Source organism: Macaca mulatta, chromosome 3, assembly GCF_049350105.2.
Source record: "Macaca mulatta isolate MMU2019108-1 chromosome 3, T2T-MMU8v2.0, whole genome shotgun sequence".
NCBI lineage: Eukaryota > Metazoa > Chordata > Mammalia > Primates > Cercopithecidae > Macaca > Macaca mulatta.
In genome coordinates, this window is record NC_133408.1 from 3401846 (window position 1) to 3429427 (window position 27582).

The window sequence follows — 27582 nt, forward strand, 5'->3', positions numbered from 1 at the left end:
CCTAGCTGGAATTCTTCCATTAAAAAAATCTATTTGTTATGCATGGGTTGGTTCACAGAGGAATGGCTGTATAAGTGCTGGCCTTTTCTCCCCAATTTACCCATTTTCAACCCAATAATGCAGGTTTTTGAAATAATGTGAATGGTCACTGCTGGAGGATGTTCACAGGGACACACTGGATTCCGCAGACACATCTGATGATCCAGCCCACAGCTGTCACTTTCCCCACTGTCGCATCGTCCATCACTAGGACTTTACTGCCAATCTCTGAAAGATAGTGCGGAACTAGAATAACAGACATGGGACATTACGTTACAAGCAAAGATGAGCTTGGCACATTTGACCATCCTCGTTCCTGCTCCTCTGTGCCTGGCCCTCTTCAGGCTTCTCAGCTCCTGGGGAACGGCCAGCCAGGGAGCATCAGCTGGTGGGAGTGATGGGGTTGTGGGATGGCGCAAAAAAACTCCAAGGGCCACCCAGAAAGGAAATGCCGAATGCAGACTCTCAGTCAGTGCGGCAGCCAGGACCCTGTCTCTACCAAGTGTGCAGGAGCTGCCCCTGGCCTGGAGCTCACGGACCCCACTGCAGAGCACAGCTCCAGTTGTCCCAGGGGCGACTACTCAGGTGTCCATTACCATGCACAAGTGATACAGAAAAGGGTGAGGTGAGGAGGGGGAAACCTGGAAATTGTGCTTTGGGCAGGTGATAGCTAAGGATTCTCTCCAGTCTAGGTCACACAGAGATTGTGCAGCCACAGAACACCCAGTGGCACCAGGGCCTGAGCTCCTCCCTTCTACAAAGATCTCTGGTCTGCAGGCCTCCAAGCACAGCACTGTGGGCCACAAGGCACCGCCTGTCATATTCATCTCCGCTCTCTAGCCCGTGGCCTCACCACCCCCGGAAGGCCGGCAGGCAGATACCAGCTCCACTTCCCAGATAAGCCAAGGAGCCAGGTACCACCCAGGGTCTCGTGGGCCACACCTCTGGCAAGGGACAGGCTGGGCCTGGCAGACAGCACTGGCAGTCGGTGAAGCGCCCGCCACACTGGGTCGGCCTCAGGTCCTGACCCTGGAGGCTGCTGTTACTGAGCTGTGGGGATGACGACGCCCTGCCATGATGGAGGCCCAAGCCACTCTCATGATGACCGTTCCCAAGGGCACTGCAGAGGGGAGGAGCTGTCCCCTCCTCCGTGTGGCTCACGGAGAGCGGGTGCAGGTCTGAGCGAGCTCACCAAGACAGGCCAGTCCCAGCCCCAGACTCCAAAGTGACCCCGAGAGGTCAGGGAGCGGCTCTATGCCCGACCCCAAGGATACAGGTCACAGGGCAGGGCCCCCGCTGGACGGCAGGACCACCCTGCTTCCCCAGGACAGAAGCCCTGGTGGGCAGGCAGGCAGGCAGGTCTCGAGCCCCCACAAGACACCAGGATACAACATAACCCTTTTTAATCTGAAGTGTAGACTTCATCCTCACGTTAGAAAACCCCCTCTTTTTTATCCCTAAGTTGTTTATCAAACCTTTATATTAAAGATATAAATAAGTCTCACACAAAGTCCATGTGAATCTCTCTCTGAGAGGCATTTTCAATGTTCATCACTGTTCACATGGCCCCGCTCCTGGCGCCGGGTACCAGTGTGTGCTGGCCCCTGGCGTGACCCGTCGGCTCGCTGTCCCGCTGGGCTACACGTTTGCACAGGAAAAGCAAGTCACTACCACCAGCGACAGAATTTCAGCTGCTCTCTGGACCCTCCTCTTTGCTGGCCCAGGTGGCACAAGGGTCCCATCTCCCTGGCAGGTCTTAGCCAGCACAATCCAACGCTGCAACCGGCTGGCTCTAGGCCAGCATCCCTTCTTCTGAGTCTCTGCCTCCTCCTCCGAGCAGATGCAGGCTGTCGTCTTCAGATGCTTCTTCCTCCTCCTCACTTCCCAGCGGCTCTAGGGAGCGTTTCGTGCCCCGCTGCTTGGAAACTGCTAGTGCGTACTGCATGTTATAGCGGTTCCAGCTGCAGCTGTCAATCACACACAGGGACAGGTCAGCTGCAGCTGTCAATCACACACAGGGACGGGTCAGCTGCAGCTGTCAATCACACACAGGGACAGGTCAGCTGCAGCTGTCAATCACACACAGTGACGGGTCAGCTGCAGCTGTCAATCACACACAGGGACGGGTCAGTGCCAGCAACACCCAGGCCCTGGCCTGGCCTGCACCCAACCACCTCCTCTGCGACCCCTGAGAAAAGCAGCAGGGGCTGGACATGCCAGTCCCTCCACCCCAGCAGCCGTTTGCTTCCTCCTTTCCCTGCCCCAACAATCTGGTTCTGACGCATCCAGCCCTAGGGCAGCAAAGGCCTTCAAGGACCCAAGGACCCAACTGTAACATCCCATCCCTTTGGGCCCATCCTGGCAGCTCAGCCCTTCCACTGGGCCCAATCTAGACAGCTTCACCAGCAAGTTCCACCAAGCACTTAGGAAGAGACCGCTCTGCAGAGCTATGCGTGTTCTGGAGGGAGAGGGGAGGAGGGCATGCTCTCAATCAGTTAATTTCCTGAGTTAACAGAATAAAGGAGAAAAGTGACGCCACCCTCACTTTACATAGAAAAGCACCTTGTAAAGGAGAACTGAAAGGTAAATGGATGAGAAAGGAAGGCAGGCAGCGCCCCGCCGCATCTGCAGGTCACAGGATCCTCTATGCAGGACTCTTGCCGACAGCCAATGGCAGCCCTACAGATTGGCAGTTAACACCTAGACACAAGGTCCAAGGAACAATGTGCTCACATGAACTCTAAAACCTCCCATAAGAGGGAATAAACCTAAAGGAGCTTGGCCGGGTGTGGTGGCTCACACCTATAATCCCAGCACTTTGTTTGAGAAGCAGAGGCAGGCAAATCACCTGAGGTCAGGAGTTTAAGACCAGCCTGGTCAACATGGTGAAACCCCGTCTCTACTAAAAATACAAAAATTAGGTGGGCATGGTGGCGCGCGCCTGTAATCATAGCTACGTGGGAGGCTGAGGCAGAATTGCTTGAACCTGGGAGGTGGAGGCTGCAATATGCCGAGATCATGCTACTGCACTCCAGCCTGGGCAACGGAGAGAGACTTTGTCTCAAAAAAAAAAAAGAAAGAAAAAAAAAAGAATGAATTTTAGGCCGGGCGCGGTGGCTCACGCCTGAAATCCTAGCACTTTGGGAGGCCGAGGCGGGCGGATCACAAGGTCAGGAGATCGAGACCACGGTGAAACCCCGTCTCTACTAAAAATACAAAAAAAATTAGCCAGGCGTGGTAGTGGGTGCCTGTAGTCCCAGCTACTCAGGAGGCTGAGGCAGGAGAATGGCGTGAACCCGGGAGGCGGAGCTTGCAGTGAGCCGAGATTGCGCCACTGCATTCCAGCCTGGGTGACAGAGTGAGACTCTGTCTCAAAAAAAAAAAAAAAAAAAAGAATGAATTTTAAAAATAAATAAAGGAGCTAGACAGCCCTCCTCCTCCTCCTCTAGAGAGCTCTGTGCAAAGTCCAGGACATCTCAGCCGAGGGAAGGCCTGGCACCAAAATCGTGGATCAGGGCGCATCCCAGCCTTCTGTAGGGCACCCAGAACACGAGGGGAGGAAAGGCTCGACCTAGACTCTGGGACACATTCCAAAGACTGAGAGACACGTCAAGCACAGATGGGAGGACCACATGAACCCACAAGGCCCAAGCTCAGGCCTCAACCCCTGAACCCTGGACAGAGCAACTCGCAGACACGGCAGAGAACAGACCTTTCAGAAATACAGCTGGGAAACCTGGCAACTGACTGACAACAGAGGGAGCTATCCCTCACATGGCTACTCTGAGGCCTGCCTAGTTCAGGCTCTGCTGGACCTTTAGGGAGGGTGAATTGCTAGGGACAAAAAAGGCACAAACCACAAAGAAATGACAGGAAAAGAGGCGGGCACCCCTGCAGAGTGAGCACGGCGGAGGGCGGGGCCCTGTCCTAGGCCCGTGGATGAATCCTTGCAGCAGCAGCACCCTTTTCCAGGGGAGCCATGGCTCAGGGCAGCCACACCTCCAGGACTCCAGGCCGCCCAGCCTCACAGTCCTGTGACCACCCCCGCTGCTTGTGCAGGTGACCTGCAAATCCAGGAAAGGCTGCCCGGTCCTACGAATGTGGCAATCCCTCCAAGAGCCTGGAGAATTCCGGCCGCACCTGGAGCACACCACCTGTCTGCCTGTCTGCCTGCCACAGTGCTCGCTGCTTTCCATTCAGTGCCAGGCCATTTCCCAAGCAGGGTGGCCGGGCAGGTGCAGTTCACCCGCCAGTGAGAAGACAAGCCTCCAGCACTGGTTCCTTTTGTCCTCAAATCAGATGACATAAGGAGCACTCCACCAGCGTGAACCAGCAGGGGACCGTGCACCCCTGCCCACCCCCAGGCCCTGCACCCGCACGTACAGTTTCGACAGGTCGTCCAGGTGCCGCTGGATGCTCTTCTGGAGGAACTGAATGACAGGCAGCAGCGTCCCGGCTCTGAAAGGGAGACTCCCTAAGCGTGCGGAGCTCACCCATGCTGTGGGTACAGTGGGCTCACTTCATGCTGCATTTGCATGTCAAGGTTCCCTTTTATCCAGCAGGACAAGCTGGTCCAGTGACCTGAGCCACAGAGGAACTGCAGGGGAGACCCTCTACCTGGACTTCAGCTTCTGTCCATGCAACATGAGCAGTTTGTGAGTCCAGACGAGGTAGAATTCCAGGTGGCGAGACACTTCAAAGGAGGAAGCTAAAAACTCCAGCACTTTCTCCACATACAGTTCAGGAAGGGAGGAGGTGACCACTTCAACTGCAAAAGGAGAAAAAAACATGCTTATTCTGCCAACAACTCAAACCAGGGCAAAAGAGGACGACCCCTGGTGCCTGACACCAAAGCCCTGACTCACTCTCGCCCCTGGGCACCGCCTCCAGAGCCTCCTGCACCAGTTTGCTCTCGTTGAGCCGGAGGGCCATGAGGATGGCCCTGGTGAAGTCCTCCTGGCGCAGTGCCTCGCGCACCCTCCCAGGGGTGACGCTGGTGTCCAGCTCAAATGGGTCAAAAAGCACACGGGTGTCCAGGGAGTAGATGAGGAGTCCCTCCGTGGTGGTGGCTGCCCAGCAGCGCCCTGGGAAATTACACAGTGCTTTCTTAAAAATTTAAGTTCATTCCTCCCAACTTTTTTTTAAAAGAAAGAGTATTAAGTACATTCTCCTGGGACAAAGTACAAAAGTCAACAGGAACTGGGATGTCTGCCTTTAGCCCCCACCCCCCAACTCCCCTGGGAAGGACTAAATGGATCATCCCAGAAGTTACTCTCCCAGGGACTTGATGCACATATAACAAATATGTACACGCACGCGCCCTCCTCTCCCGACACCGGGGGCCAGCTAAGTCTTCTGTCAAGCTCAGGCGTCTTCCGCTCCGCAGGCCCTGTGGTCTCTGCTGCACCTACTCAGTGCTGCATGGTGCACTCGAGATAGCCAGACAGGATCCGCCAACGAAGAAAACGCCCAGTAAAATGTCCAAGTAAAACATCAATGACCAAAGCTGGTGGCCAGCCAGATTTGGCCCTTGGGCCCCAGGGCACAGACCCCTGGCTCACGTGGGCCTCTCTACCCCTGGCTCTGACACTCAGTCTAGGCTGGAGCACGCTTGCCAATAACCTTGCTCCTGGCTCCTCTGTGTGGAGACCACGTGTACCGCCAGGCTCCACAGGCCTGTGGCACAGACCCTCCTCCCCACCGTGAGAGGATGGGGGCAGTGTGGAAGAGACGGGCTTTCCATGACGGCAGAGCCACCCCAGCCAGGCAGCACGTCCAGGGCACTCGGGGAGCTGCTAGAGCAAGGGCATGCCAGGCCTGCCATGTTTCAAAGCTCAAGGCATCTGAGGTTGGAGCCATCATAGCTGTCTATCTTCAGGGGCAGCAGCCATCTTGTGGCCTGCAGAGTTTGCAGGGCCATGTTCTTACCCAGGGGCATAGGACACACACCAGAGCCTGCAGGCAGCACCATGGTGGCCAGCCTCGCCCCGGCCAGATGCCCCAGTGCCCACCGGCACCCACAGCCCATGGCTTGGTGCTCACCAGTGGGAGAGAAGCGGAGTGAGGTCACCCTGATCTCAGGTTTGAAGTGCCGAGAACTCATGTCACCTGGGGAAAAAGAACCAAAAGCAGTCACTGAGCAGCACATCCAGGTTGCTCTCCCCACGACACAGGTCATCCTGTGGCCCCTGGCTGGCTGGGGGTGCCGTGGGAACCCCATCAAGAGGAGCAGCCTCTGCTCAATGGGCCCTGCACAAAGCAGAGCCATAAGCAGCCCTTCCCTGGCTGCAGCTGTGGCAGGTGGGCCTGTGCTGGGGCCGCAGAGGCTGTTCCAGGTGAGCTGCCAAACAGATGGCCCAGCCCCTGCTCCCGGAAAAGCTGGCCCAGCCAGCAGACGGCGTGTCCCACCCAGAAAAGGGCCCGGCCCAGCCCAGGAGTGGGTCTGCTGTGCTCAACATGGTACCCTGGGCCTGCATATGGAAGCACTCAGGGTTTGTGGCTGGTGAGTGTCCCATCAGGATGGTCCACCTGGGACTCAGGCAGTCCGAGGTCTTCTAGAGCACCTGGCTCTGTGTGTGGCACACACGGCCTCACGCCAGAATGCTCCGTGTGCTGTGTAGCAGACGGGGCACCCAGTCCCAAGAGCAAATGCATGGGTCCTGCCAGGGCAGGGAGGCCACGTGCAGCAACACGTGGGCAGCTTCTCCTGCCACAGGGGCCGACGGCACCAACACCAACCCACTGGGCCTTCGACACCCTCAATGTCCAGCAAACGTCACCATGCGGTGACCGTTATTTCTCACACACTGCAGCCCCAACCAGGGGCACGAGTGCGCAGTCACCCAGGCATGTGTGCCGGGCAGACGCGGGAGGAACCTCTGCTTACCTTTCCTGACGCCTGGCAGTGGTATCGCGACTCCATCCTCCTGCCCAGCGTCCTGATCAATTAGTGCCAGGTTGCCAAACTCTGTCATTTTTCTTCGGTTCAAAAATTCCTAGAACAGAAAAGCAGTGGACGCCTTGCTTCTGACGGCCCGGCCGCCTGGCCCTCCTCTCCCACCCTTGCTCTTTGACCCCAACACCAGACCGGCCTCAGCCCCGTCTAGCAGGAGGACGGGGAGAGAGCCCTGCAGCGTCCCAGGGACCTTCCTGCAGAGCTAGCTGCAGACAGGGTGGGCGTGGAGGCTGTGGAGGGGGATGGACCGAGGTCTACATGCCAACATTGCTGCCACCACAAAGGCTGGGGCTCACAGCGAGGGTGGCCGTCTGCTCCCTCATGAAAATGCCAAGGACACTCTCCCCCAGAAACACTTAGGGGGGCAGTGGGCTTCTGCCCCGATGGGGCGTGGGCAGGTGAACCCAGCAGCCATACCCCTGCTTAGAGGCTTCCAGGGCTCCCTCACATCCTGAGGTCCTGCGGGAGCCAGCATGTGAATGGGACCTGGGCCGAGGGCTGTGCTGAGGAGGGAGGGCAGGCACCAGCGGGGACAGTGAGGGCAGAGCCCTCTACGCGGGATCCCAGGCAGGAAGCCAGCGGGCAGGGCCTGCCAGCACCCTCTTCATTCACTCCTTCCCTGACAGGTGTCTGTGTCTCCCGAGCCAGTGTGTGCTGGGCACTGTCCCCCACAGTCCCAGCCTCACAGCAACCGGCCCCGGCAGGGTCATCCACAACAGGGGTCCCCAACCCCTGGTTCCAGCCCATGGCCTGTTAGGAAAGGGGCTGCACAGCAGGAGGTGAGTGGTTGGCAGGTGGGTGAAGCTTCCTCTGAAGTTACAGCTGTTCCCCACCGCTCACGTTACCACCCGAGCTCCACCTCCAACAGATCAGCGGCAGCATCAGAATCTCATTGGAGCGCAAACCCTACTGTGAACCACGCATGTGAGGGATCTAGGCTGTGCCCTCCTTCTGAGATCTAATGCCTATGACCTTGATCTGAGGTGAAACAGTTTCATCCCAGAACCAATCCACCCAACCCTGTCTGTGGAAAAACTGCCTTCCACAGAACTGGTCCCAAATGCCAAAAGGGTTGGGGACCACGGCTCCACACACAGCTGAGGGAGGCACTGGGCTCCACGGCAGGGCTCTGCTGGGGCAGGTGAGGGGCCTGTGCAGAGATATAGGACAAGCGTCACGACTGTGCCCAAGGCCCCGAGGAGCCAGGAGTGCAGAAGGCAGGAGCCCGACGCATTCCACCTGCATTGGAAGCAACGTCCATCCAGCCCTGTGCTGCCAGCTCACCTCCATGGCGTCCAGAGACAGGTTGCAAGAGATCTCGAACCTCTTCATGAGAATCTGCTCGCGGACGTGGTAGATGCACACAAACTTGGACATGCCTCCCGCCAGGATGCTCTGGCCGTCTGCAGAGTAGCACAGGGTGGTGAAGGCCCTGGGTGGAGAGGAGACATGGACTTAGGGTGGCCACCACAGAAACCTCAGCACATGGCTTCTAAAAACCAACTTTAGGCCGGCATGGTGGCTCCCGCCTGTTACACTTCAGTACTTTGAGAGGCTGAGTTGGGAAGACTGCTTGAGTCCAGGAGTTCGAGACAAGCCTGGGCAATATAGCGAGATCCTGTTTCTACAAAAAATAAAATTAGCTGGGTGTGGTGGCACATGCCTATAGTCCCAGCTACTCAGGAGGCTGATGTGGGAGGATCACTTGAGCCCAGGAGATGGAGGCTGCAGTGAGCCATGATCACACTCCAGAGCAAGACCCTGTCTCAAAAATCAAAAATCAAAATAAATAAAACAAAAACTAACCCTAGGAAATAGAGAAGATCCTACACCAGTGCTTCAGGAAGCAAACAGCCTCAGCAACTTGCGCCAAGGCTCGCTGCCTCAACTCACGCGAGACTTTAAAAACCCACGATGTCCAATGGCACCGTCACCTGGTTCCACTCTGAGCCAGCACCACCCTTAAATGCTTCGGTTTCCTGAGAGTCAATGTCTTTTTCACAAAAGGAACAAGTGGCTCAAGGAACGGTGTTCCCTGCTGAGGTCAGCACACAACGGCAGCCAGTCGGCCTCCGCCCTGGGCAGCCTACTCTCAATCACGTCTGCTCAGTCCTGCAGAAACCAGAAACCAGCCCTTACCGCCTCGCTCAGCAGGCACCTAGGGGTGGGCAAGGCCCCTTAGCTATGACAGTAGAGAACAAAGAACAACAGAAAAAATGAGCAAACTGTGCGTCATCAGAACTAAGAGTGCCACCAAAACGGTAGAAACACAGTTCTCAAAGCAGAACAAGTATCTGCACATCAGACATCACAGAAACCCCTAAAATCAACAAACAAAAAACCAAACAACTCAATTCAAAAACAGGCAAAAGACCTGAACAGATATTCCTCCAAACAAGACTTACAAATGGCCAAGCCACAGGTGAAAAATGCTGAATGTCATTAGAGAAACTACAATCAGAACTGCGACGAGATATGAATTCACATCCACCAGAACAGCTCTCGTTAAAAACAAAAATAAAGCAACAAGTGCTGGCGAGGAGGTGGAGAAGCCAGAAGCCAACAGCGTCCTCATGAGAACGGCAACCGTGTAGCTCCTCCAAGCCGGAAACACCACCAGCACCCAGCAGTTCCACACTCAGGCCGAACCCACGAGGACTGCACACAGGCGTTCGTACCACTTCCAAGATAGGGTTGCTACTTCTTTCTGGAGGAAGACCCTCTGCTGAACAGGCTTCCCAGCTCCTGCGACACAGGTCTAGGCCCCAAGGCTACACCCACCCCGGGTGCACCCCACAGATCCTCCCCCTTCTCCTAAGCCTGACCACCACCCAGGTGAGCCTCACAGCCCAGCCAGGACCCCAAGCAGGCAATTCGGTCAGTGCTGTGCTGGCCCGACTCCTCGAGACAAGGGGACACCACGTCTTCACCATCCATGTAGCACTCTCCAGCCAGGTGAGGTGACTGAGGACCTGCATTTTTACTTTTAGGGGGGTGCTTTCGTTTGTTTTGTTTTTGAGACAGGGTCTTGCTCTAGCACCCAGGCTGGAGTGCAATGGCATGACACCATCCTCACTACAGCCTTGACCTCCCGCGTTCAAGCAATCCTTCTGCCTCAGCTTCCCGACTAGCTAGGACCACAGACATGTGCCACCACACCTGGCTAATTTTTGTATTTTTTGTAGAGGTGGCGTTTTGCCATGTAGCCCAGGCTGGTCTCAAACTCCTGGGCTCAAGCAATCTACCTGCCTCCGTCTCCCCAAGTGCTGGGTCTCCGGCCTGAGCTCAGGCACCCAGCTACTCTCCCCTCTGCACACGAGAACGATGTTGTAATTCAGGATCAAGGTTTGGAAGTGTATGTAGGCTCTCAGCTGAACAAGTTTATGTTCAGCAAATCCAGACGTCCTCCTGTGCTGGAGGCTGAGCGAGCCCAGGGGTTAAGGAGGACATGGCCTCTCCCCAGAGGGCTCAGGACCACCTGCCTCCATCCACAGGGACTCAGCCGTCTCAGGAACGAAGGACAAGGACAAAAATGGAGAAGCTGCAGGAGCCTGGTGGCTGGCTGGGGTCTCAAATCAGGAGGCCCGACGCCGACACTCACTTCCCCTTGGCCGCGTGCTTGGCTGTAATCTTGTCCAGCTCCTTCCTGCCGGTCTTGAGGTCATGCCTGCCCTCAATGGAGCCCGTCTGCACCGCGTTCTCGGGGTCCCAGAAGGTGATCTGTGAGTTCAGCGTAGCCACAGCCAGCTCCGCACCATCAGGGCGAAAAGTCACAGCCAGAGCTAAACAGAGATGTAAAGTGAGGCCCAACGAAGACCCCGGTCTCCCGCAGGCAGGCCATCAACCACCCTCGGCTGGAGACCAGGCCATTCCCTGGCACCCCTAAGAGACCAGCGCCTGTTGGGTCTGGTACACAAGAATCTCCTCCCAGGAGAAGCTCCAACCCAGGTGGGTGAGGGAACAGCTCAGCACCAGTGAAGAGCACCAGGCGGTCCAGCTGGGGCTGCAGGACCCACGAAGGCTGATGGACGGGGCGCTGGGGAGGCGAGGCTGACGGGGGAGTGATGGTGGTTACTGAGTGTGGCTGGACAGACTAGAATACAGAGCCTCTGCAAAGAAGCCACATGTGACACCAAAAGCCTGGCCAGTGCCAGGCCGGGGGGTGGGGTGAGGCAGCCGGAAGCAGGGAGAGCCAGGCTCCTGGGATGGCAGACTCTGTCCACACCCGAACATGGATGGGCTGGGTCTTTGTGAGCCATGTGGTCTTTCAACGCCGCTGCTGAGGCGTTGACAGCAACAGACCATATGAACACAGGACACCATGGGGGCCTCTAGTACGGCCTCGTCAGAAAGACAGGCAGTGGCCTGAGGCCAGTATGCAGATCCCTGGGCGGTCACATCTGGCTTCTAGGCCCACCTACGGCCCCTCATTCTTCTCCCAGTCTGCAGATCCCAGGACTGGCCCCATCCAGCGTCTGGGCCCCACCATGGTCCCTGTGTCCTTCTCGCAGTGACACAACCCTGGCAGAGCTCCAAAGCAACTCAGAAAATCAGGAAGCAGCTGTGGCAGCAGCCCGTCACACTCGGGGAGCTGTTCTCTCCTGCCTGGCGCCCAGGGAGCGGGAGCACCACGAGGACTCGTGGAAGCCACGCTGGCCCTACCCGCCAATCTGCTGTCTCCTAGGTACTGCCAACCTCAAGGGCTGCCACACCAGCAGGTCTGGGTTAAGAACCACCCCCTGCTTCCCACCAGAAGATTCACACCAAACCCACAACCAGGAACAAGGCAGCGGGTGTGAGAGCATGCCGCTGGTCCCCAGGCCACTGCTCCTGCTTGCTGCCTCGTGCTCACCATCAGAGGTCAGGGCCAGCGTCTCCTTGGTCCTCCAGCTGTCAAACATGTCCCACAGGCGCACCGTCTTGTCCCAGGAGGCACTGGCCAGGATGGACTTCATTGGGTTAAAACACAGACCACTGATGGGCCCTTCATGTCCGGACAAAACCTACCGTAGAGCAAGGAGGCGGAAAAGTGGAGCTGGGGGCTGAGGCGGCTCTCTGGGCAGGTCTGGGCCGGGGCATGGCCCTCGGAGTGTAACCTCAGCTCCCTGAGCTCGTCTCCCAGGAGACAGGAGGCCCCTCCCAGGCCCCAGCCCGGCCCCTCAGGGTGCTTACGTCAAGGAGCCTGCCTGTCTGCATGGACCACACGAAAATCTCAAATGAGTCCTGCGCCCCTGCAGAGACGATCTCGCCGCTCGCATCCACCGCCACGCAGGAGAACTGGGTGGGGCGTGGAGAGGTGAAGGTGCGGAAGTTTCGGTACCTGCAGAGAAGAGGCAAGGTCAGCGTCACATGCCGGGTCCCCTGCCCCAGCAGCTGCGCTGCAGCCTCGCCCTCCACCTTCACCTCTGCGCGGGGAAGCCCGCCCCGAGCCAACCCGGAGCAACGACATCACCTGTGAAGGTCAAAGGCTCGCACGGTCCCGTCCATGGACGAGGTCACCACAACGTAGCCGGTGGCAGTAAAGGTCACACCGGTCACCCCACTGGAGTGCTCCGTGAAAGTGACGAAGCAGAAGCCGCTGAGGGTGTTCCACACCTTGACCTGCGGCAGGACAGGAGGGGCAGGGGCAGACCACAACCCTGTGTGCCACAGCTTCGGCCAGGATCCCTGTCCCCATGCCACCCCATCTAAGACGCTCGCCCCTGTACGGCCCATCCCTGAGATCCTACCCGTGAGTAATACCCCATCCCTGAGATCCCCAGCTGTGACTGACACCCCATCCCTGAGACCCCCGCACATGACTGACACCCCATCCCTGAGACCCCCGCACATGACTGACACCCCATCCCTGAGACCCCCACACATGACTGACACCCCATCCGAGGCCCCCGCACATGACTGACACCCCATCCAAGGCCCCCGCACATGACTGACACCCCATCTGAGGCCCCCGCACATGACTGATACCCCATCCGAGGCCCCCACACATGACTGACACCCCATCCCTGAGACCCCCACACATGACTGACACCCCATCCGAGGCCCCCGCACATGACTGACACCCCATCCAAGGCCCCCGCACATGACTGACACCCCATCTGAGGCCCCCGCACATGACTGATACCCCATCCGAGGCCCCCACACATGACTGACACCCCATCCCTGAGACCCCCACACATGACTGACACCCCATCCGAGGCCCCCGCACATGACTGACACCCCATCCAAGGCCCCCGCACATGACTGACACCCCATCTGAGGCCCCCGCACATGACTGACACCCCATCCGAGGCCCCCGCACATGACTGACACCCCATCCGAGGCCCCCGCACATGACTGACACCCCATCTGAGGCCCCCGCACATGACTGATACCCCATCCCTGAGACCCCCACACATGACTGACACCCCATCCCTGAGACCCCCGCACATGACTGACACCCCATCCGAGGCCCCCGCACATGACTGACACCCCATCCCTGAGACCCCCGCACATGACTGACACCCCATCCGAGGCCCCCGCACATGACTGACACCCCATCCAAGGCCCCCGCACATGACTGACACCCCATCTGAGGCCCCCGCACATGACTGATACCCCATCCCTGAGACCCCCACACATGACTGACACCCCATCCCTGAGACCCCCGCACATGACTGATACCCCATCCCTGAGACCCCCACACATGACTGACACCCCATCCCTGAGACCCCCGCACATGACTGACACCCCATCCGAGGCCCCCGCACATGACTGACACCCCATCCAAGGCCCCCGCACATGACTGACACCCCATCTGAGGCCCCCGCACATGACTGATACCCCATCCCTGAGACCCCCACACATGACTGACACCCCATCCCTGAGACCCCCACACATGACTGACACCCCATCCCTGAGACCCCTGCACATGACTGATACCCCATCCCTGAGACCCCCACACGTGACTGACACCCCATCCCTGAGACCCCTGCACATGACTGATACCCCATCCCTGAGACCCCCACACGACTGACACCCCATCCCTGAGACCCCCACACATGACTGATACCCCATCCCTGAGACCCCCACACATGACTGATACCCCATCCCTGAGACCCCCACACATGACTGACACCCCATCCCTGAGACCCCCACACATGACTGATACCCCATCCCTGAGACCCCCACACATGACTGACACCCCATTCCTGAGACCCCCACACATGACTGACACCCCATCCCTGAGACCCCCACACATGACTGATACCCCATCCCTGAGACCCCTGCCTGCGACTCATACCCCATCTCTCAGACCCCTGCATGTGACGCCGTATCCTTAGAGCCTTGCCCCTGTGCCCCCAGCTGCCCTGGCTCACCCAGCCTCCCCCACAGGCCCAAGGCTGTGCTGAGTGGGTGGTGAGTGAGCCATCTACCCCAGTCTCTTCCTGTCACCTCCAGGAGGAGCCCATTTAAGGCCCAGATGGCCCTCGGTGGCACTGCACACACCAGAACCCTGTGGATGCTGGCCAGATGCCAGCTGCCGGTACCATGGACCCACCCTCGGCCACGTACTGGAGCCCCTTGGATGCTGGCTGGATGCTAGCTGCTGGCACCACAGACCCACTCTTGGCCATGCAGCTACCACCGTGCAGGAGACCAAGTCAGAAAGGGGAGAGAAAGACACCCAACCGTCTCCATTCACATTTTTGCATGTTTTTAAACGCCTAGTGAGCTGATGAGCCTAGGTGAACCTGTCAATTCCAACCCCACAGTCGGGGCCCAGCCACAGGGGCACAGCCCCACAGACCACTGCATCCTCAGAACCCCCAGGCACAGAGGCCAACAGGACGGGGACAGGAGCCTACCTTGCCGTCATCCCCACCGGTCACGATGTACTGTCCATCGGGCGAGTAGGCCAGGGTCACCATGCTGTTAAAGTGGCCCTGCTGCTTGAGCACGTAGGACTCACTCTGCCACTCCCACACCAGCAGCTGGCCCAGGCCTGTATTCATGGGGGAAGCTGGGGTACCCGACTCAGGCCCATCCCAGGTCAGACTGGCTCGGCCTACCTTCCCACTTGGCACAGGCCTGAGAAAGCTTCCAGGCAGGGGGCGAAACGCACAGACCCCCAAGAATAGACTGGGACCACTGCCCGATGCTGCAGCTCTACCAGCCAGTGATGGGCCCCACCTGTGCAACTCAGTGGCTGCATGTCACAACTGAGACAGGACTATGACGCCCACACCCTTGAGCAAGAGGGCTTAAGACAGAGAGATGTTTGACGAGGACCAAGGCAGGGAGGGCACCCCCGGGAGGCAGCTGGAGGAGAAGAGGGCACTCCCTGAAACGCAGCTGGGGGAGGGGAGGGCTCCTTTGGAAAGGTGGCTGAGGGAGGGGAGGGCACCCCATGGCAGATAGCTGGGGGAGGGGAGGGCCCCTTAGGAAAGGCGGCTGGGGAGGGCAGGGCACCCCCAGTGGGCGGCTGTCGAGCAGGCCTGTAGCTGGGCAGCAGCAGTCCCTAATGGGGAGTCCATCTCTACCACCCGGGCTGGGGACAAACCTGAACAGCCAAAAGCAATCCAGTCCCCCGAACTATTGATGGCCACTGAGGCGATGCTCTGATCTGAGATGCTGCAGAGAATGGGCCTGTAAGTGGGAGGCCAGCCTGCCTGGGCTGAAACCCCAGTGCCCACTCAGGGCAGCCCCACACACCAGACTCTAGCTCTGTGTGTCGAGCTTACCCCACCCACTCACCAGATTCCAACAATTCACTTCAGTTCAAGTATCAGAGGGCTGGGTGCAGAGGCTCATGCCTGTCATTCCAGCACGTCGGGAGGCAGAGGCAAGGACTGCTTGAACCCACGAGTTCAAGACCCGCCTGGGAAAACCCAGCAAGACCCCATCTCTACAAAAAATGCAAAAACTAACCGGGTGTGGTGGCGCACACCTGTGGTCCCACCTCCTCAGGAGGCTGAAGTGGGAGGATCATTTGAGCCCGGGAGGCGGAGGTTGCAGTGAACCGAGTTCGCACCACTGCACTCCAGCCTGGGTGACAGAGCAAGACTCTATCTCAAAGAAAAGAATCAGAGAAGGCCCAGAGAGGTGGCCAGGGTTCAAAAACTTGCAACTTCACAATTTTATGAGCATAGTATTTTTGTTTTCTGTGTCTCACAGATGAAGAAAAGCAGACGCAAAAACTCCAAAGGCCGTGACTGACCCGAGACCAATGCTGCTGACTGCCGGGGTGGGGTGGCAACACTGTCGCACCGACCAGCCCAGCGGCCGGGCAGGTTTCAGGCTGGCATCCTGTGGCCTGAGCTGGCACTCCAAGTGGCTCTGCAGCCCCCACCTCTAAGGGCAGGCTTGGCTGGGCCCTCAGATTCAGGGCCAGTGAGTGCATGAAAACCACACCCTACCGTGAGCAAAGGCTTACCTCAGGGAGTGGATGAGGTTAAATTCTGGCAGCTCATGAAGATGGAAGATTCCAGAAGCAAAGCCAGTGACCAAGAGGTGAGACTTCTTGTGAAATGCTGCAGCTGTCAGGTTGTTAAAATCTCCTTCTTTATTGAAGAAGTACCTGAATTGACGAGAGAGAAGAGTTGTGAGGAGGGGTGCAGAGCCAAGTTGCCACCCCAGCTCGCTCTGGGCTCCAGGACACAGGCCACAGATCCAGGCAGGAGGTCCCAGACCTGCCCTCGCCCTCTCCACCCCAGGCCCTGAAGCTGCCTGCCTCCATCCCAAGCTCGGGACCCCAAGAGAACCTCATACAGCGTCTCCACTGTTGCCAGCTGGCCTGGGGCAGAGCTGGCGGTGCATCCAGAGGCAGCAGTGCCCACGGGAGGCAGAGGAGGTGTGGGAGGTGCGGCATGGCCACTGGGCACACCCGAATCCCATCACCCCCTGCTGCTTCCTCCTCTAAGGAACCCTTGGTCCCCATCAACAGACGAAGGTGACCCTGATGGCGCCTCCGCCCTCAAAACCTCCCCAAGTCACAGTGTAGCTCAGCCCTGGTCCTTCCCTCTTCGTTCTGGCTCCTGTCCCTCCTGAACAAGTGACAGGGACCACTGGCTGCCAATGCAGGAGGCCCTGTCTTCTCATCCTTTGCGCTGACAGCCCGCAGTCCCTGCCCAGCACGCACACTGTCTTCCTGGAGCTGCCTGGAACCTCCCTTCCTCAGGGTGGTGTTGGGGGACCCACTGTCCCTTCCTCTTCCTCCAGTCCCCGCTCAAGTCTTGACTCCAGCACAACACCCCCAAGTCCCTGCAGGCACTGACCCACCCGTGGACACTGACCCACTTGGACCTGTTCTGGCCGCCCTCCAACTCCGCTGCCCTTGGCAAAGCACCCTCCTCCCACTGGAGTCCAGCCGGCCCTCCCCGCTCCTCAGACCCAGGACTCTCATGGCCACAACTCCCACCTACCCATCGGACCCCAACACACTCCAAACGCAGCCTGCTCTGGCCGCCTGGCTCCCTCCACAGGCAGGGCCTCGTGTGGGAGCCTTCCCCGCCCAGGGACCCCAACTGCCGCCCACCTCTGCACGCAGCCACCTCATCACTGCACCTCTCCTCCCCGGCGGAGAGGAGGCCTCACAAGGGCAAGGAGTGTGTCTCAGTGCCAAGTTCAGAGCCCTGCACACAGCAGGTGCTAAGTAACTGCAGCAAGGAGGGGCCCAGGCTGGGACACCCGGGTGACAGACACACCACAGCTGCGGGCAACTCTGCCTTCATGGGATCCCAACCAGCCTCCCCCACAGCCCAGATGCAGGACACCCCGAATCAGGGCAGCATCTCTGCCAGGGCTCCGGGCACAGCTAAGGCCGTCCCACGGGAAGGCTGCGGGGCCACGCTCAGTCTTCTCTCGTCTGGGGGACTGAGTTCAGATGTGGGGCTGCACAGCCCAGCTCAGTGCCCGAAAAAGCACCAAGCACCACCCACCAGCGGGCCCCGAAGCAGGACTCAGACCACCCGCTGCACCCACTTACAGCCTGGCCTCTCCCTCCAGCCTTGCCAAATGCTCTCCCAGTGTCTCCCTGCATGAGGCCAAGGGACTATCGCCCACACCGAAGTCCGCAGGAGCTGGTGGGGCCACAGACAACTCCCAACCCCCTTGGGGCCCAAGGTGCTGCTATTCCCATCACAGAGTGCCCACACACCTCCCTGCCCCCATGTACCCCACCCACTGCCCTCTGCCCTGCCCTGGGCACACAGGCAGCTCAGACAGCTGAAGCAGGGACCCTGACTAAGGGGCAGGGTCAACACCCAAGCACTCGAGGGTGCTCAAACCAGGACCCTGAGATGTGGGCCTGCTCTCTGTACCTCCCACTCCTCAGCCCTGAGGACCCCACATCCAGATCCCTATGAGGGCAACAGATTCCCACAGGAGTGCCCCACCGCAGCCCACTGCAGCACACCACACCCTTGGAGACCTACTTGGCCAGCCGTGAGTACTTCACTTTTCCTGTCTTCTCCTCCTCGGCCGGAGTGGCTTTTCCCCGGATGGTGGTCTCTCTGTCCCCCTCCTGGTCTTCCTCCTCCTCCTCTTCCTCCTCCCGCTGCAACAGGTCTGCTTTCCAGCCCGCAGGGGGCTTCAGTCGCAGGCCCTCGGGGGGCGTGTCACACTGCCACATGCACAGCACTCCGTCCTGGCTGAGTGAGTACAGCTGCAAGCGAAAGCACAGGCTCACCCCAGCCCCAGCCACACTGGCCCAGTTGCCACAACCTGACACCTCCCTCCAGCTCAGATCCAGGGATCAGTGGCACCGAAGGCCCCTCTGAACTCTGAGAACAATTTTCAATGGGCTGCAACAGCTGCCGCTGGTCCCTAGATGTCCCCAGGCCACATGGGAATAGCCTGGAGGAATCGAAGGAAGAGGCCACCTGCAGCCTGGGGTCTCCCTGAACTAGCCGCTTTTGACCACTGTCAGGCTAGGGAACTTGGCAAAGGGACGTACGTCCAGGCTGTTGGATTCAAAGAAGCAGGCCACGATGGCATCCTTATGTCCCCCCAGTGCATAGTAGATGAGGTTGTCCCAGCGCTCAGCTCCAAACACCCAGGTGGACATGTCTTTGCTCCCAACCACAAAGCACCTGGAAAAGAGGGAGATGGCACCTCCTCAGGGCGTGGCCACCACAAAGCAGCCCGGTTGGCACCTCCTCAGGGCGTGGCCACCACAAAGCAGCCCGGTGCACGCTCCAGAGGGCCTCACGGAGACCGCTACAGCCCGTGGTCTCAGAGTGAGCCGTGAAGCCTCCAGGCACAGGAAGACACCCCGGCACAGCCCCTGCCCTGTGTGCCTTCCTCACGCCTCCCAGACGCTGCCCGAGCCAACCGCAGCATTCCCTGTTTCCGGGACAAACAGGTGAAAGGGCGGTGCAGGGGCAGGAGGCTCGGCCACAGCACGTACTTCAGAGCCACGAAGACTCGACCAGTCACCCAGCCAGTCCCGGTGGTGCAGGCAGAGCCCAGCCCCCAAAGAGGCCAAGATGCCACTGCAGAATGAAGCTGCAGGGCCCAAGCAGGGGGACCCATCCAAAGGGCCTCTCTCAGGCCTCGCTCCCCCAACACCTCCGAGGCCGCACCTGGAGTCATCCGTCCAGTCGATGCAGGTGGTCTCATCGTAGGGCCCAAAATAGGTTTTGTCCAGAACGAAGGCGTTGAACTCCCGCTTCTTCCCAGGCGCATGATACATCTGGGCAATGTTACCCTTCGTGACAACAAACTTCCTATGGAAGGAACGCGGACACAGTTGATATTCAAGACCAGCAATGGCCCTAAGGCCCCTGTGGAGTCTCAGTCTCTGCCCACCTGTGCCTTCCAGAGTCCCGCCTCCTGCAGGATGGAGGCCCAGGAGCAGCGGAAGTGGAATTCAGGGAAGAAATAGCCCTGGAGGGAGGGCAGCCTGGCTGCACCAAGTCTTCTGCTCCAGAAAAGGGGGTCACTGATGACAGAGATTGCGCCGTGTGCCCAACATCACAACCCGGGGCCCAGGGAAAAGAGCTGGGCAGTGGGCCTCACCACTGGCACACACAGCTGACCCTCTCCCACCCCCTCCTGCCCCCAGCCGCCCCCCTTACCTGCCATTGGGGGAGAAGGACACGCTGTGCACAGAGCCCTTGAAGTGGAAGTGGTGCAGCACAGACCTGCAGACCAGGCTGACCAGCAGCGCATCGCCCCCTGCAGGACGCCAGAGGTGACCACCGTGCAGCTACCCCAGGGCCACTTTCTCATGTCCACTGTGAGGCATCAGGACTAAGAATGCCCAAGGCCATGAGGCCCTGCACTGCCACAGGTGATGCCACAGACACAGCCTGCGGCAGGGACACAGCCTCACTCATGACACCCTCATCCCTGACCCCCACCAGGCCCCGACACGGAAGCCACTGGGGACTGGATCATTTCAGACCCACACAGCCCTGAGTCCTCCTCACTGGCCCCTCAGTCCCCGCCCACATCAAGGGCGAATACCTTCATCGACGATGATAGCCAGGCGGCCATCCGGGGACAGCCCCACGCACTTGACGTTGTACCGAGCGGCCAGGGGCAGCGTGTCAGATTTGTTGCTGATAAAGACAAAAACCACGGTGTGCTGTTGATCCTCAAGTCCCACGAGGGAGACAGGCCAAGCCTGGCCCAGGACCAGCGGCCCACTCTCCCCAAGCAGCACCTCCCATCTCACTGCATCCTGCGTGCCAGAGCTCATCTGTGGATACCCCCCACTCCTCAAAAAGAAATGACACTGTCGGCCAGGCGCATTGGCTCACGCTTAGAATCCCACTGCTTTGGGACCAGCATGGCCAACATGGTGAAACCCTGTCTCTACTGAAAAAACAAAAAAATCAGCCGGGCGTGGTGGCTCATGCCTGTAATCCTAGCACTTTGGGAGGCCAAGGTGGGCAGATCATGAGGTCAGGAGATCAAGACCATCCTGGCCAACACGGTGAAACCCCATCTCTACTAAAAATACAAAAAATTAGCCGGGCGTGGTGGCGGGCGCCTCGAGTCCCAGCTACTCGGGAGGCTGAGGCGGAGAATGGCGTAAACCCGGGAGGCAGAGCTTGCAGGAGCCGAGGTTACGCCACTGCACTCCAGCCTGGGCGACAGAGAGAGACTCCATCTCCAAAAAAAAAAAACCCCAAAAAATTAGCTAGGTGTGGTGGCGGGTGCCTGTAATACCAGCTACTCGGGGCTGAGGCAGGAGAATCGCTCGAACCTGGGAGGCGGAGTTTGCAGTGAGCCGGGACTGCACCACTGCACTCCAGCCTAGGCGACAGAGCAAGACTCTGTCTCAAAAAAAAAAAAAAAAGAAAGAAAAAGAAATGACATTGTCCCTGGAGGAACTCTGGTGAAATGCATTAAAAGCCTTAAAAATGGGCTTTGGATACATCAATTCTGTTTCCAGGATGGTACGATGAGAGGATTATTCCGCCTCAGTGTGACATCAGAATACCAGAAGCAAGCTACATGCCCAACAGGAATTAACTGCCATGACAGCGCACCCATGTAACACTGTTGCTGGAAAAATGGAAAATAAGTGGGTACAGGAACTCCTCGGAGATGCTGCAGATAAAGCTTATACTGCAATCGAGCGAGGCACACACGTTCTGGCTTCCCCATACATAGCCGAGCTGTGTTTACACCATACCGTAAACAGTACGGCGCACTCTACTAGTGTGTGCTGTCGTCTGTGAGTGCGCGCTGTGCTCTATTCGTGTGCGTTGTAGTCTGTTCGTGTGTACTGTCGTCTAAGTGTGTACTTTAGTCTATTGGTGTGCGCTGCAGTCTACTCATGTGTGCTGTAATCTGTCAGTGTTAGCATTCTGTCTAAAGCAACAACGTGCATCCCTTAATTTAAAAACACTTTACTGCTAAAAAATGCTAATGATCATCTGAGCCTTCAGTGAGTCTTCATCTTTTTGCTGGTAGACGGCCGGCCTCGATGTGGATGGCTGCTGACCAGGCACGGTGGTGGCTGCCGAAAATGGGGTGGCCATTGCCAATTCCTAAAACAAGACGACGATGAAGTGTGCCGTACTGATGGACTCTTCCTTTCACAAGATGTTTCTGTAGCACATGATGCTGTTTTACAGCATTTTACCCACAACAGACCTTCTTTCAAAACTGGAGTCAATCCTCACAAATGCTCCCAGCATTTTATCAACCAAGTCGATGTCATATTCTAAATCCTTTGTTGTCATTTCAACAGTCTTTACAGCATCCTCACCAGGAGTAGATTCCATCTCAAGAAACCACTTGCTGGCCAGGTGTGGTGGCTCACGGCTGTAATCTCGGCACTTTGGGAGGCCAAGGAGGGTGGATCACCTGAGGTCAGGAGTTCTAGACCAGCCTGGCCAACAATGGTGAAACCCCATCTCTACTAAAAATACAAAAATTAGCCGGGCATGGTGGCAGGCACCCATAATCCCAGCTGTTTTGGTGAGGGGAAGTCTGAGGCAGGAGCATCGCTTGAACCTGGGAGGTGGAGGTTACAGTGAGCCAAGGTCGCGCCATCGCACTCCAGCCTAGGGGACAAGAGTGAGACTTCCTCAAAAAGAAAAAAAATAAAGAAACCACTTTCTTTGCTCATCCATAAGCAGCAGCTCCTCATCCATTCAATATCTATTGTGACATTGTGGCAATTCAGTCCCATCTTCAGGCTCTGCTTCCGTTTCTAATCTTCTTGCTATTTTTACCGCATCTGCAGTAACTTCTTCCACCAAAGTCTTGAACCCCTCAGTCATCCATGAGGCTTGGACTCAACTTCTTTCAAACTCCTGTTAATGTCGACATTTCGCCCTCATTGAATGACATCTAGAATGGCGATTCCTTTCCAGAAGGCTTTTTATTGGCTTTTCCCACATCGGTTATAGGAATCACTATCTATGGCAGCTACAGCCTTACAAAATATATTTCTTAAATGGTAAGACTTGAAAGTTAAAGTCACTCCTGTAGGCTGAAGAAGAGATGTGGTGGTAGCAGGCACGAAGACAGCGTCTCCATTGGAGCTCAGGGGTGACCAGGTACGTTGTCCATCAGCAGGAATATTTTGAAAGGAACCTTAGTGGGTTCAACAATGGGCTAGAAAGATTCAGTAAACCATGCTGTAAACAGATGTGCTGTCATCCAGGCTTTGCTGTTCCACTTATAAAGCACAGGCAGAGTAGCTTGAGCATCACTGTGAAGGACATTAGGATTTTCCCAACAGTGAATTAGCACTGGCTTCAACTTAATGGCCCCAGCTGCATTAGCCCCTAATAAGAGAGTCAGCCTGTTGCTTGAAGCCAGACATTGACTTCTCCTCTCTAGCTATGTAAGTCCCCGATGGCATCTTTTTCTTTTTTAAAAAATTTATTTATTTTTTGATAGAGTCTTGCTCCGTTGCCCAGGCTGGAGTGTACTGGCACCATCTCAGCTCTGCTTCCCGGGTTCCAGCAATTCTTGAACCTCAGCCTCCTGAGTAGCTGGGATTTACAGGACTGTGCCACCATGCCTGGCTAATTTTTGTACTTTTAGTAGAGACGGGGTTTCACCATATTGGCCAGGCTGGTCTCAAGCTCCTGGCCTCAAGTGATCTGCCTACCTCAGCTTCCCAAAGTGTTGGGATTACAGGCGTGGGCCACTGCGCCTGGCCATCTTTTTCCAATAGAAGGATGTTTTGTCTTCACTGAAACTTTGCAGTTTAGTGTAGTCAGCTTCATCAACGACCTCAGCTGGATCTTCTGGATAACGTGCTGCAGCTTCTCCATCAGCACTTGCTGCTTCACTTTGCACTTCTGTGTTGTGGAGATGGCTTCTTTCCTTAAACTTCATGAACCAACCTCTGCTAGTTCCAACCTTTTTCCTGCAGCTTCCTCACCTCAGCCCTCACGGAACAGACGAGAGGTAAGGCCTTGCTGTGCATTAGGCTTTGACTTGCTTAAGGGGATGTTGTGGCTGGTTTGATCTTCTATCTGGATCACTCAAACTTTTATCCGTATCTGAAATAAGGCTGTTTTGCTTTCTTGTAACTCATATGTTCACTGGAGTAGCACTTTTAATTTCTTTCAAAATCTTTTTCTTTGCATTCACAACTTGCCTGTTTGGTGGCAGAGACCTGGCTTTCAGCCTATTTCAGGTTTTGACACACACGCCTTCCTCACTAAGCCGAGTCACTTCCAGCTTCTGATTTCAGGTGAGAGTTGTGTGACTCTTCCTTTCACATGAACACGCAGTGGCCACTGTAGGCCATTATTAAATGGCCTAATTTCAATATCGTTTGTGTCAGGGAATAGGGAGACCCAAGTAGAGGAAGAGAAACGGGGGGTGGGAACAGCCGGTCGGTGGAGCAGTCACAGCACACACAGCGCTTACCGATTAAGCTCGCCGTCTTACATGGGCACAGATCACGGCACCCCAGAACAATTACGATAGTAATAACAAAGATGATCACAGAACACCCTCACAGGTATAATAAACTCTGAAATATTGCAAAAATTACCAAAATGTGACACAGAGACATGCAGTGAGCCCCCGCTCCTGGAAAAACGGCACCGACCGACTTGCTCCAAGCAGCATTTCGACACACCTTCACAGCGTTCACACAGAGCCATGAAGCAAAGTGCAACAGCACACAGGAACTGATCTCCGGCTGCAGAGCTGGAAGCTTTGGGCCTGCCCGTCCGACTGGTGAGGCTCAGTGGCAGCAGGGCTCCCGAGCAGGAGTCCAAGGCACCTTCAACTCCCCCAGCAGCCCTGGCCTCTCGGCCCTCAGGGGCCTTCCCTGATGGGGGAAGGGCTAACCCTGAGCTACACCTTTTCCCCACCCACCCTTTACGGCGCAGAGACAGGGTCCCTTCCCAGGTAATGGAGCCAAGCGACATACGGGGCCTGGCTAAGGCACTAGAATGAAGAACTGGATCTGGCTGCCAATTTCCACAACTGATCTGCTGACCCTAACCCGTCCTGTAGTCCTGTCCTGGGCTCCCTTAATTAACGAGTGTGCCATTAAAAAGAAGGCACAGAAGACACTGTCAGCTTTCGTCTACTACTTAAAAAATAGTGATAATAGTAATCAGTATCACCATTATCAATAGCACTTTCACATACTTACTTTTTAAGGTCAAATACAGTGACTCTATTGCCCACGGGACTGATAACTGAATTTCCATCGCAGGTAAAATTTAGGTTCCCACGCCGGTACACCGTACCCAGCAAATTTGAAAACTGAAAAAAAAAACAAACTTGTCTTAGCACAAAGAAAACAGTTGACTCCTAGAAAAGTACTAAGTGAGGAATCTGGGCAGAGAGATGGCATAGAGGACCTCACCTTGGGGGCCCGTTCACATTTCCTGGGTAAGAAAGGAAGAAGGGAGCCTGATCCTCAGGAGACCAGAGGAGCTGGGGGGGGGCAAGCTCCCACAGAGATGAGTAAGATGCCCCCGGGGAGCTCTGAGGAAGCCTCCCAAGACAGGAGGCGCCTGCCAGGTGAAGAGGGGCATGGAGCCCTCATTCCACCAAGAAAAAAGCTGCAACAATGGAACAGCGCCCTGAAAGTGCTTAGAGCTCAGGGCATCCAGAAGTGTTGCAAGCCAGCACACTACTTACTTATTTACTAATTCACGAGAACGAGCGTTCACTGGAGACTGCCATGTGCACAGACACGCACATTTATGCTCTATCCCTAGCAGGACGGGGATGAGAAGTGTGGGAGGAAGGGCTACTTTAGAGGGTGGTCACGGAGAGTCACCTGGAAGTGTCACCTGAGCTGGAATCTAAATGGGAAGGCACCAGTCAGACTCCGAAGCCGTGGGTGGGCAGCGCCCTCAGGCCCTCAGGGAGGAGCCTGATCAGCAGAATGACTTTAAGCGGCCAGGCAGGCTTCAAGGGACATTTTTTGCCACTTTGCAATAAGAATATGGAGCGGAAGAAGTCCTGGCCTGTGAGGCCGTGGATATGTCTTCTGGTTTGGTGCTGGGCACACAGCGGTGCCTCCACCACCACAGGGGACACAGGAGCAGCACTCTGAGGGACCAGTACCATGCTCAGTTTCGGACAGGACAAGTGTAGTACACGGGGGGCTCAGCAGCAGGCGGCCCGCGCAACCCTGGAGGCCCAACGGTCAGGGCTACTGTGGGAAACACGGACGTCCCCATAACCAGCCAGCTGTGGCAAACGCCTCAGAGACCCCCAGGCTGGCTCCGCGGTCCCCTCTTATTACCTGTCCCACCCGCCTCCTGCACTTCACGTCTGGGACAAGTCTTCCCCGGCTCTCAAGACTGAGGGTGTCCGACTCAGGAATTCCTCAGGAATTCTCCGGCCTCGGGAAACAGAGCTCACACATGGGTTCCCTGCCCTTCCGCTCACCTGGACGCTCGCTCGTTAGCGAGCAGCCCCGGGCCCGGGGTCCCTCCTGTTCTCACCCCTCCTGCCCGCGCCCCCGCCCCGTCCCACCTCCTCATCCCTCCCGAGGGTGCTCTGCCCTCCCCGACGGCACCAACTCCAGCTTTTGGGCGGGGCCATACTCAGGTTAAAAATACCCCGGGCGGGACCCCGACAAATGTCCCTGGTCCCCCCGAGGAGCCGTCGGCGCCTCCGTCCCAGCTCTCCCAGGAGCCCCACCACAGCAGGGCGTCCCCGAGGCCATGGGCGCGCAGACCGCCGCGCGGCCAGACGCCGCGAAAGCAGACCACGCGCCCCAGCCCTCCCGGCGCCAGCTCAGGCGCCGTCCACCGGAACAGCCGCGCCGATCGAACAGACCGCCCGCCGCCCGCGCTCACCCGGTAGGCGAACTTCATCACTGCCGCCCCACGTGCACCGCAGCTCAAGCCGACTGCCGCCCACAGAGACTCTTCCCGGGGTCCGCGCGGCCCCGCCCACAGCACGCACTTCCGGGAAGAGACGGCGCGCACCGCCCACAGCGCGCGCTTCCGGGGCGGGGCCGCGCACCACAGGCCGCAGCGCCCCAGGAGGCCGGAGGAGCCTCCTCGCCCTCGCCCGGCTCCGAAGCGGAGTTTGAACGCAAGCGGCCCAACCCCTCCCGAGGCGGGGCCTTCTCCGGGCCCCGCCCACACCCCGGAGCCACGCTGCAGGGCACTCTCCGCACGGAGGCCCAGCCTGGCACAGCAGCGTCCACAACATCCCAGAGCCCTGCACACCCAAATGTCTTCGTTCTTGTGAGCTACCGGGTAAGGAATTATGAATAAAGTCCCGAATGCTGGCCGGTGCGGTGGCTCACGCCTGAGAGACTGAGGAGGGTGGATGACCTGAGGTCGGCAGTTCCAGACTAGCCTGGCCAACATGGTGAAACACGGTCTCTACTAAAGTACAAAAATGAGGCGCATGCATGCCTGTAGTCCCAGCTACTCGGGAGGCTGAGGCAGGAGAATGGCTTGAACCTGGGAGGTGGAGTTTGCAGTGAGCAGAGATCGCGCCATGGCACTCCAGCCTGGGCAACACAGCAAGACTGTCTCAGAAAGAAAAAAAAAAAAAAAAAATCCGAATGCTTCCCAAAAAGCAAATAATCTATGTCAAGAGTCAGGAACAAGAACTAGAGAGGTAAAACAAGAAAATCTTCACATTACATACTGTTGTCACACCGTGTCGCAGCAAAAGATCCAGTGCAAAACAGC

At 57.3% G+C, this 27582-nt stretch overlaps 1 protein-coding gene across 4 annotated transcripts; it reads right to left on the bottom strand.

Moving 5' to 3' along the window:
* Positions 1-1425: 1425 nt before the first annotated feature.
* PWP2 (PWP2 small subunit processome component) lies at positions 1426-26807 on the bottom strand. 4 transcript variants are annotated; one of them, XM_077995254.1, is made up of 21 exons: positions 26731-26800; positions 25065-25177; positions 20444-20538; positions 20053-20152; positions 19558-19701; positions 18930-19065; positions 18409-18638; positions 16410-16553; positions 15537-15607; positions 14811-14978; positions 12447-12633; positions 12167-12314; positions 11847-11997; positions 10596-10776; positions 8279-8426; positions 6926-7034; positions 6082-6147; positions 4905-5123; positions 4657-4807; positions 4423-4497; positions 1426-2006 (listed from the first exon to the last, which is right to left on the bottom strand). In XM_077995254.1, exons 1-21 carry the CDS (start codon positions 26746-26748, stop codon positions 1832-1834), a joined length of 2829 nt encoding a protein of 942 aa, XP_077851380.1. In that variant the 5' UTR covers positions 26749-26800; the 3' UTR covers positions 1426-1831.
* Positions 26808-27582: the final 775 nt, after the last annotated feature.